Source organism: Xiphias gladius, chromosome 3 (assembly GCF_016859285.1).
Source record: "Xiphias gladius isolate SHS-SW01 ecotype Sanya breed wild chromosome 3, ASM1685928v1, whole genome shotgun sequence".
NCBI lineage: Eukaryota > Metazoa > Chordata > Actinopteri > Istiophoriformes > Xiphiidae > Xiphias > Xiphias gladius.
The window spans coordinates 12,075,324-12,087,053 of record NC_053402.1 but is presented as its reverse complement, the minus strand read 5'-3'; the positions used below and the strand labels follow the sequence as shown (position 1 = coordinate 12,087,053).

General features: G+C 41.4%; 1 protein-coding gene and 1 pseudogene across 8 annotated transcripts in view; both read left to right on the top strand.

Moving 5' to 3' along the window:
• Positions 1-4,591: 4,591 nt before the first annotated feature.
• On the top strand, positions 4,592-5,196 carry LOC120783845 (annotated as a pseudogene).
• A 2,932-nt stretch (positions 5,197-8,128) lies between these two features.
• Positions 8,129-11,730, top strand: part of spag9a (sperm associated antigen 9a) — a 26,634-nt gene continuing 23,032 nt past the window's right edge. For all 8 annotated transcript variants that reach the window (XM_040118849.1, XM_040118831.1, XM_040118821.1 and 5 more), the window contains exon 1: positions 8,129-8,644. In XM_040118849.1, the coding sequence (XP_039974783.1) occupies positions 8,345-8,644 (300 nt within the window). In that variant the 5' untranslated portion in view covers positions 8,129-8,344. The remainder of the gene's footprint in view (positions 8,645-11,730) is intronic.

Below are 11,730 nucleotides of genomic sequence, written 5' to 3'. Positions count from 1 at the left end.
CAGAATCTGCAGGTGGAGGAAGCTGCGGGCTCCTGATTGAGACTCCAGCTGGAGAAAATCCGGTTGCCATAGGATGGAGGTGGTTAAGGCATCAGCTGTTCACCAGAATCTGCAAGTGGAGGGAACTGTAATTTGCTGGCAGAGACCGGAGGTTGTGGAATCATTTGGCAGATGTCTACAAGCATCTGCAGGTGGAGGCGGTAGTGCAGGGTTCCGGCACAGGTTGTAGGTGGTGGAATCAGGTTTCAGCCATCTGCAAAACTCTGCAGGTGGAGGAAGCTACAGGTTCCTGGCTTAGGCTGGAGGTGGAGGTTAGGGCCTTTGCTGTCTGCCCAAATCTACAGGTGGAGGAAGCTGCAGGATGGTGGCAGAGGCCGGAGGAGGAATCAGATTGCAATTATCTGCAAGCACCCGCAGGTGGAGGCCACTGTGGAAGTTGCTGGCAGAGGTTTTGGGTGGAGGCTGGCAAAGCTTACAGGTGGAACAACGTTTCTCAGTTCTTTATCAGAAGTGTAGGTGGAGGTTGGGGATGGCAGAGGCTGCAGACTGGGGTCGTAATCGGCTGCCGGTGGAGCATGTGTTTGCAGCTGTCTGCTGTCTGCAGGTGGAGGCTAGAGCAGCAGATGGCTGCTGAAGTAAGAAGGCAGGGTTTAAAGTGGATGATGGAGCATGACACTTCAGCTGGCTTGTAGAAGCTGTTTGTGTCCTGGCAGATGATGTAGGTGGTGTTTGAGGCTGAATAATGAGTTTGCTGACAGAGGCTGCATTTACTGATTTGGAAGAACAACTCATTCAATTTAGCAACGTGACTGTTTTGACTCGTGTGACTTATTAAGTCGACTCAAAACTACCATATTATTTACAGTTGTATTTGATCCTTTTTAACTGTTCCTGTGTATTTCTGCGTTTGCAGGGTCTCTGTTGCTTTGTTTTTAGTTTAAGTTCCTGGCTCTTTTGTTTGGCGGCTGTCCAGGTTTCTGGTTCTCTAGAAGTGTCAGCATCATAAAGGGGAGGATAGACTCCAGCCCCGTATGACATGTCCATATGCACCAGTCCATCTTCATTTGCTGACTGTCGTGATAACGGGACGGTCCAGTCTCTCCCACAGCTTCTGTTTGATACGACGGCCGAGCTGTAAAGTGTACGCACGAACCCAGCCTCTCTTGTACCTACGAGGATTGGAAGAAGGACAAATTAAGTAATAATCATATAGGCGAATAAAAAAAAGCTTATTTGTTGGAAAACTGATATTTTTCAGCGATTTGACAGATTTGATGATGACCTGATTGAAAGAGCCGTGATTTTTTTGACACCAACATACTTCAGCATATCATCTACCGCGTCATGGTAGATTTTTCTGGTACTCCTTCACTGAGCGGTCGTGTGTCTTCACAGGACCGTCGTGGTTTACAGCAGTGGTGGTTAGCTGGTCTGTACCACTGGAGGTCTGGTGGCTGGGGGGCACAAGTGATACCACTACACGTGTAAAAATTAAGCAGAGCCTACATGAAAATGCCAAGAAAATTAGGTCAACCAACTTTATTTAAGTCGGCATATTAATTACATCATATTCAATTAAATGAATAAAACTCAAGAGAATTGAGTTGCATCAATTGTAATAGTCAGTTTTTAACATTTTTAACCAACTCTTCCTTTTGTGTATATTATATAAATACGATTTATATTAATAATTATTTAGAATGAAGACAATTCCCATTTAAGAAATAATGTGAAATTGAAAAAAAAAAAAATCATAATATGAACATTCAATCATTTATGTTTATTAACCAAATCATGAAATAATTCTTGTTGGTATCACTAACTTCTTGTAATGCAGCAGAGTAAATTTTAAACATGGTTTAAACGTAAACATGAAAACATTGTAAACCAAATCAGGGGTCAACAATCACGACATGTTAGAAGGAAAGACCTGAGGGTTTGCCCCCCCAAAACATTGAAATTTGTGTTTAAAATCAAATCCCAAAATACTTAACCTCTATAAAATGTCAGTTTAGCCAGTCAGTTAGAACTGATACAGCTTATTTAAAAACCTTCACAGCACTAACACATGTGCTGAGTGTCCCAAGAAAGTTGCCAGTAATCACAGTGGCCAAAATGAATGGAGTGCAGCTCAGTGTCTCACTAATGAACACAGTCCATTAAACCATGATCTTCGAAAAGAATTCGAAAAGTTTAGGCTGCACATTAAAGCCACAGTATGAACACATATCCTCGAGTACACAGTAAAAACCTTTGTGCACATGCCGTGTCAGGCCCACAGCCATGTTTGATTATCCATGCCGGGCTAATGCACTTGTTGGTTTGTTTTAGCCTGTGTGTTTTACGTCACAGGGATTTGAAAAGTTTGGCAGTACACGTCAGACTGAGGGCGTACGTCAGGCCGAGGAGAGGCCGATAACAATCCACCGTGCACTCGCCAGATTATCCAGACCAGTCAGCGCTGAGATGCCCTCGATGATTCTGCTTTTTTTTTTTAGATCCCCGTGCATATTTCTCTCTCATGTTCCCTACGTGACACACAGAAAGAAAACTCTTATTATAACTGCGCATTGTCACACTTTTGATGGAAGTATATATATCAAATTCAAGAGATATCAGGTGACTGAATTCAAATGAGGCTTTATTAGTTTAATCTTTCTTGAGTAACATATTTTATTTTAAAAAATAAACAACTGTAGACTGAAAAGGACACATTCCAACAGCCTCAACGGGGAGCCTGTTTTGCTTGAAATCCTTTTGTAAACAAGAAAAAGTGCAAACAACAAACTACTGAATAATTTTAGTTATATGATCCTGTTAGAACTTTTTCAGAATTTCACCTCGCCTGAATGTGTTCCATTAACACACACTACACTTCACTGACCGACTGCTCCTCCTCTGAGTCTGGTCGGCAGCCATCCAGCTGTGACATACATGAAGACACAAGGAAAACACCTCTGCATCTTCAGAAGTCTTTGTTCATCTGACCAATAGGAATTTGTTGGTTACTTAGACATAATGGAGGAATACAAAATAAAAGAGACACTGTCCAATATGTTGAAAAAAAGTACAAAGTACGTTGTGTTAAAATTTTGTTGACACCATATCAGACACTTCATGTTTAACAGTAATACATTAAAATCTGTATTATTCACATGTGATATATATTTTGATAATGACATATTATAGAACAAACTATAAAAAATTAAAATAAAAGGTTAAGCTAGATATTTTAACCACTTCTGCAAAAAAGAAGAAATTTTTAACATAAATAAGAAAACAATATACAGAAATTCTTAATATACAAAAATAACTTAGTCCCTTTTCCAAAAATTTAAATTTTCTCTAAATTTCCCAAGAGTTACCCTTTAATTCAGATTGCAAAATAACCCTTCACTACACACGCATCCATTCACAGCAACTGAAAAAAAAAAACAAAATCTGCTTAACCAAAAATAAAATGATACATGCCTGAGTCCTGGCCTGGGAGCTAATGGCCTAAAACAAACGACTGCTTGACCTCCTAGTGCAAGCTACCAAAATAAAACACACATGCAATGTTAGTTAGTACTCACAAGAGCTGATGCTGCTTAATGAAGTAGGTGAAGTCAAGGAGAGAGGACTGACCAAAGGACTGGCAGCTCCCCATGGTTTCACTGATGGAGAACAGGTTTCACTTATTGTTCTTAAACTGATCATAAGTAATATATCACAACATAGCATTATAAGTTATCTTAGCATCTAGTCAAACGGTGTATATATGGCATTTGGATGTGAATATTAATGTAAGGGCTCTGAACATGATGATTCGAAAAAATAATCTGAGAATCCTGCTGTCTCTGATTTGTTTTTTGTGAATCCATCAGTAATAACTCAGCATCTACTCAGTAGTTTTGTATGATGATGCTTTATTTTACTTGAGGTGGAACAAAAATAGTAGGTAGGTAACGGTCAGATAAACATGAAGAAATGACGGACTACTTAGTAACTAGGCAGTATGATGTGTCACTTCACTTGAGGGTGCACAGCGAGAGTCACTAATAACTAAGTATTGAGTAATGAGTGGGTCGTTTATAGTTTGTGCCACTCAGCGGCTGATTCAGAGTTAATCAGGAACTACCTGTCCCCCAATGATTTATTAATGTGGTATCTCCCAGTCTGTTCTCTACTAACTCGTCATTATCTACTATGTAGTCTTCAACTGAGAGTTATTCAGGGGCTACTCATCAACAATTCATTAATTATCAGGTCCTTTCTTTATTGTTACCCACTCATTCCTACCCAACTAGTCTAATTTCTCTTCTATTGTAAAGTGTTACCCATTAATGGAACCCTAAAAGTGTTTTCTGTCTGTATGTGCTGCATCTAAACCTGTCTGCTTGTATCCACTAGATATCAGTATTCATGGTTATCATGGAAATGTGGTACACATTCATGTGAACATCGCTGCCAGCCTGAGCAGCCAGTGTCACCTCCTACAACGTGTCCAGTCTAAGATGACTTGTAATTACATTAGTTGCAGGTGATTACTGACAAGGGTTAACTTCCATTTATCACTGATCAAACACTCCATTGAGAAGTGGGTCTAGAAATGGGGAACTGCGCTCAAGCTTGTAAAGGTGACTATGTAGACAAAAGAATATGGAGACAAATGTTTTACTTTGTATGTTGTGCATTTCTCATCCCCAGTCACTCACATGGTAATACCGCCTGCACTGCAGGATGTCCCAGGACAAGCTGTTTCCCCCCACTGCCATCAGACTGTGGTCACCAGGACAGAGCACACAGCTGGTCTGATGACCTGCGGCCATCTGCGGCGGCCTCACTCTCTCTGGGTGAAAAAAAAGACAAAAACTGGGGGAAATATTTACCTGTTCAAGTATTATTCAATATAAGCATTTATCATTAGTCAACTAGTGAGCTGAGGATGGATGCAGCTCTTATCTGAGGTTCAGGGTGTGTCTGCTGAGACTCAGGTCAGCCTGACCTGTGGGCACAGTAAATCAAGGTGCTCCGCAGAGAAACAAAGGGCGCTGGCGGAAAAGCATGATCACTCATTCGTAACCGTTCATTTTGTGTTAGGATTAATTAAACGTAATAAACCAATTCTGCATTGATTCCTATAAAGATGTGGAGCATCACTGTCCGTCCTGCCACAGAGTAATCTACATATACGATCATGCAATTTTGAGATGAATTAAAGTTTTTAGTTATAGTTATACAGTTATAGTTTGTGCATCTTCGCTGAATTTAAAAACTTTAGGTTAACTTAAAGTGAACAATTTGTTACTGAGAGATTAAATACTTTATGATAAAGGAAATAAATATTTTGAGGTTATCTATACTTAATTGTAATTTGTACTGTGAAGCCAAAATACCTAGTAAAAGTGACTTAATCAAGAATGTTCCTTAAATCTATAAAATTAAGTTAGTAACACTTTTCCAGTAAAACCTACTTAATAAAATGTTTCTGTAATTTACAAAATTGAGTGAATGTGCCTTAAAATCTCAACGACTCAAACAGTTTTTTTTGAGTTAAATTAACTTATCAGGTTTTACAGTGTGGAGAGACCTGAAAATGGCTTTCCTCCGACGGTCCCCATCCAACCAGACAGAGCTTGAGAGCCTCTGCAGAGAAGAATGGCAGAAAATCCCCAAATCCAGGAGTGCAAAGCTTGTCGCGTCAAACCCAAGAAGACTCAATGCTGTAATCACTGCCAAAGGTGCTTCAACTCAGTCCTGAGTAAAGGGTCTGAATATCTTTGTCAATGTGACGTTTCAGTTTTTTCTTTTGAATATATTTGCAAAAATTTCCAAAATTTTGGTTTTGCTTTGTCATTTTCAGCCATTGAGTGTAGATTGGTGAGGTGAAAATGAATTGAAATGATTTAAGGCTGCAACTTAACAAAATGTGAAAAAAGGGAAAGGGTCTGAATACTTTCTAAATGCCCTGCATGAGCAACAGAATGTACCTATAGTCACATGTCAATATAGCCACAAGGCCACAGAATACCCCCTGCCAGTGTTATCATCATATTATCATATACAGTATATCATCTGAGTTATATTACTAATAAAATGCAAGCTGCATTTTAGTGATGTGCTGATTGAGGGAATGCTTATTTAACTTCTTTATATAATTTATTAATTGGTTGTTTAATCCTTAACAATAATATTTCATAAACTCATCATAATGTATGTTGACAGTGTAAAATATGTGCAATCTTAATCTGAACAGCAATTATAGCTGTCAGACAAACAGCTGAGTGAAAAGTACAATATTTCCCCCCGAAATGTAGTGGAAGTATGGTAAAAAAAACAGCATTAAGTTGAAATACTTATGCAAAGAACAGTTATACCAGATTTTTACTCTGTACACGAATAAATGTACTTACAGTACTTTGTTTAGTGGTACTTAACACTTTAACAGCAGAAACGATTTTTTTTTTTAAAGTCATGTGGGTGGATGTAACCTGAGACTCAAAAAAGAAAGTGGAAGCGAGCAGATAATCTATAAAAAGACATTCTATCTCAACTAAGACAATTCTGCTTATACTGTTGTAATTTTGTGCGTATGTGCCCTTTCAGTGTGGAGTGGTTACTCTTATAGAGTTATTATTATTCTACTCTCAAAGATTTGAATGTCCACAATTTCGACCCAGTTCTCAAACCTTTGCCTCCATGCACAACCACAACGGATTTGAAACGAAACCATCAAGACGTAGCCACTTAATTTGTCAAAGTTATATATATATAATGAAAGGAACTTGGAATACAGTCCTTTCCTCAGTTTCAGAATCATTACTTGAGGTAAAACATCCCCACTTCTTTCCTTGGATAAGACAGCTGCGGTTGCACAAACTGCTGTTAAGGAGGGGGATGTTTTGTGTTTTTAGGATGAACTGAACCCTCAAGATTTTTTAAACCACCAACATTCGCTTTAAGAGCTGTTTACCTCCCAGTCCACGAGAAACGTTTACAGCTTTACATTTTCAATGTTCTAACACAGACATCTGCTTTGATCTGCACTTGTCTGCCACTTTTTAAAACCTCCACTTGGTCAAACTTAGATGTCGCTGGGTGGTTCCAACGAACCGCAGCTTTCCAGTGAAGAACTACTGCTCCGGAATCGACATGGACGGTTAACAGTGATTCGCCGATTCTGAGCGCACCGACGCATGCGATTAACTATGCAGAAGACTTTCTCAACAGCCTGGAGATCGACGCACTGCTGAGGCAAATATTGGTTATCACAGCATGACCAAGGTCAGTCTCATTTCACGGTTTCAAATGAACTTTGGGTGTCAACGGATGCATTTTGATTTTTTTTTTTGCAGTATTATGCTGTTAGCTCTGCTTTGTAGATTCAGGTGGTAATTTCTGGTGTTGTATTTTCATTTTCTAATGAATGCATGAATGATTGTATTTTCAATTTGAAAATCTTTTTATCTCTTAATTTAATGGGAGTTTCCTTGTAGAGCTATATTTTTTTGTGTCTGATTAAGTTTGAAAAAAAATCAATTGGACTTTGAGAACGACACCAGTACAACACACTCAGCGCAAATAATCTTACGTTGCTAGCTTGCTGTGACGTCATCACGTGATCAACTCAGCTGTTGTGATGGTGCCTTAAGGTTCCGTCGGAAATGTCCAAGACCACTTGGATGAAACAAACAAAAACAAACAAACAAACAAACAAAAAACACTGACGAATGGGAGTCAGAGGCTCTTGATTGTTTATCGCCTCCCAACCGAGAGGACTGACTTGTCATTATCATACCGTGTAAAAGTATTAATACAATCATAAATCTAACAAATCACATAAATAAATTCTGTATGCTTGGCGTAGTCTCTGCGTTACTGTGTTGCTATAGCACTGGAAACTAAGCGGCGCTGGACACAGTTGACAAACAGCCACCAACACTCTCTATTGATGTTTGTGCGTGTGTGTTCGTCTTCTGTGTTGTTGTGTGATATGTTTTTTCACTTGTGAAATGTGAATATACTTTATTTTAACAAGATTATATATATATATATCTACGTGTGTGTGTATGTATCTTTCGGGACTTCGTACTAAACCGTGTGGGGGATTTCGGTCCTTCGGTGAAACTGGAATGTTAGAGGCTTTGAGAGAGGATTTGAATGCATCATGGGACAAGTGAGGAAAAAAGAAATCCACGTCGCCTATCTTGCATCGTAATAGTCCAGTCGTGTAATGTCGTCAATGTGTACGTTTGTGTAAAGAAAAGCTGCTCTCAGTTAAGCGGGTAACAGTGTTCATAGTGGCGGGCTGACGCGGGATAACCCACATTGGTCCTGTTTGCTGAAAGGGAGAGGACTAAAAATGGAGCTGGAAGACGGAGTTGTGTACCAGGACGACCCGGGGACATCAGCGATGATGTCGGAGCGGGTGTCGGGCCTGGCCAACTCCATCTACCGCGAGTTCGAGAGGCTCATCGGTAAATACGACGAGGACGTGGTGAAGGAGCTGATGCCGCTGGTCGTGGCCGTGCTGGAGAACCTGGACTCGGTGTTCGCGGAGAACCAGGAGCACGAAGTGGAGCTGGAGCTGCTGAAGGAGGACAACGAGCAGCTCATCACCCAGTACGAGCGGGAGAAAGCGCTGAGGAAACACGCAGAGGAGGTGAGTTCAGTTGAGCTGGATAATGAACGACACTTGGATGGTGAGCATCTTTCTTTTTTTGGGGGGGGGGGGTTGAAGGCTCCCTCAGGTGCCCTCTCCTCCCAGCATCCCCTGAGCGACGAATTAACCTGTGCACGTGGCCGGGCAGCATCCGTGGCGCCCGTCGGGGATGTAAACAAGTCAGTGTCATGGCTAACGTCAGAGTGAAAGGGGCCCTCTCTCCGCAATAGCTGTGTTTTTTTTTTTCCTCCAGCAGGACGGTCCGCGACATAAACACCGTATATCTCCGCTCCGAGGAGGCGAGCTCTTCCTCACTGCCTCAACAAAGGCATCCTCCCGACCAAGCAAAGACACCAGACACACTCGCATCCTATCGGCTCGCCCGTTGCATCAGATAGCGAAGTCACGCTATCTGAGCCCCGTGAGGCTGGAGAAGCGGCAGGTGAAGTGACTCAGCGTTTTTTGGGCCACCCCTGTAACAAAACTTAAACAAACAAACAAAACTAAACAAAAAAACAAAAAAATTGGGCAAAGAGCATGGGGTCAGGCAGGAAGGAGGATGGCAGAGTTGCTTGATAAATAGCTGCCCCGGGCATAAATGTCGCAAAACGTCCCACCACAGCTTTACCCAAACCATCCATTGCGGTGATCACATCACGTCCAATATGGTCTCCCAGTGCTACCCACAGCCAGGGCTGCCGGCAGGTCACCGTTTCCACCGTTCACCCCTGGGCAAAGCCCCTTTTGGCCCAGCAGTACCCACATAATCTCTTACCCGTGGTGGGAGGAGTACTCGGATCCTCGGCGAAGTAAAAGTACCAACACAGCAATGGGAAAATACTGTGGTACAAGTCAAACTACAAGTATCAGTCAAACTCTTTTACTGAAGATCAAGTTTTATCGACTAAGTGCACTCGAAGTGTTAAAAGTACTCAAGTTAAAAGTACTTGTTTGGCAGAAGAATGAACCCTGTGACTGATACATTGTATTTGAAATTGTAAGACTGTTAGTACTGATGTATCAGTGTGCAAGCAACATTTTACTGTTCAAGCTGGTCGAGGTTGACCTCGTCTCCACTACTGCACTGCTGGGTTGTCTGCTCCTCAGTGACACAAGTTGAATTTGAGGGGTCAGGATATAATCAATTGGAGGAAAGAAAAGAAAAACATCATGGGAATCTACATTCTTTTTTTGTTTTATGGAATATACTTTATGTCTCTGGGACTCAAACAGTTGTTTAAATGAAACCATCTGAGAAGGTTGGGGGGGAAACGTTTCTTTGGTGTAACTCTTAACCCGAACCGCTGGTTTGATCTTAACACGTGTTTGTATTTGACAAGCTTATAATATGTTTTATCTAAAATTTTAATCTGAAAGCCAGAAACTACAGCTGTCAAATCAAGGTAGAGGAGTCAAAACTGCCATATTAGCAGAAGCTTAAAGTAAAAGTAGATGGAAATAGTCATTTATATACAGTACATGCGGAGCCTTTCAATTTGTGTAGAGGGCCCTCTTGTTTTTTTCCTGGCCCCAGAGACAGAACTTCCCAAAACTCAAAATCATTGCCAAAAGAAGTTTGGAACATTTTAGAAATCAAAATATCAACTTTTTCCACCTCCCTTTTCACGCAGTAGGGGGGATGATAAATCGGTTGGCGGAGCAAATGCAGTTCATGCTGTTCATCCAGTAACCACAAACTATGGCTTTCAGTCAGTGTCTCCCCCTCAAAAGAGCACTCCAGTGATTTACTAGTGTACTTCCACAAAGTTGGGGGACATGTGAGAAGGTTTTAGTTCTTAGTATGACTCCAGCTTCAAAAAGAGTGGATCCTCCACTTTCCCTAATGCCCCGTGATAGCATTTTTATGTTAGACTCTCATGGGTAGTAAATGCCCACATCTTTAAAACTTCATACCCTCAGTGTGTAACATAGCCTCTCTGTTATAAATTAGTTGCTTCCACAGGCTGAGTAACACGCCTCCTGACAAGTACAGTGACTTTGATTTGTGACATTGGTGGAGTGCTCCTTTTAAAGTAACAAATATGAAATCAAGTCAGCTGTGACAATAAGTTCCGCAAGTGGAGCAGGCAGCGACCAAATGGGCGCATTTTGTAGCAAAATCTCTCACTCTTCAGTTGATGAGACATTGCCAACGAAACCAAAATGTGTGTGTGTGTGTGTGTGTGTGTGTGTGTGTGTGTGTGTGTGTGTGTGTGTGTATGAATTATGGATCTTGTGTCTCTGCCTGGGATAATGCCTGAGATGTGTGTTTGGTTTGTATGTGTGAATCTTCTGCCTCCTGGCCCTGAGCCTCTGCATGAAGGGCGACGTGATGTGACTCAGACCGTCTGTCCCAGCTTGCTTCTTTGACTTAGGGGCATTGGGACAGCAGGGACGCTGGCCCAGTATGCTGTGGACATGCAGACCCCTGCGCACACACAGTGACGATGAAGCAGGCTGACAAGCAGACACACAAACGCTCATACACACGCACAATGACACTAGCATCCCGCACTGTTGTAGTAACACATTCTGTCAAATATAAATTGGTGTGTTATCACTAAGCCAGTGTTTACGGGATTTTCCTGGGAAGGACTCTCTCTCCACAGACCTGAGGAGGCGCGAGCAGGGGGTACGCTGAACCTTTTGGAGGGGCAAGGTATTACTTCCAGGTCATGTGCTCCTTTGTCAGAACCTAGCAGAAAGGGAGTGTTCCCCAGCTTGCACTTTTACATTTTTTTTTGGCTTTTGTCTTGGATTTAAGTTTCAGTGCTGGCATCTCAGACTGACCCCTCCACCCTACAAGAGTAGGGTGTTCCTCTAATCTCTAATTTAATTTGAAGACATAGACATGAAATTAAAGAGAACAAATTGCGTATCATATTGATGCCTGTGTGGAAATCATTTCTCGTTGGTTTCTGTTTTTTGCAAAAAAAAAAAAAAAGGCCCTTCACAACTTCCAAGAGCCCAAAGGGAGGCATTCAGATGCCTTGTTTTGTCCGGCCAACAATGTAAAACCCGATGATATTCAGTTTACTATCATAAAAGACCAAGAAAACAGGCAAATATTCACATTTGAGAAGCAG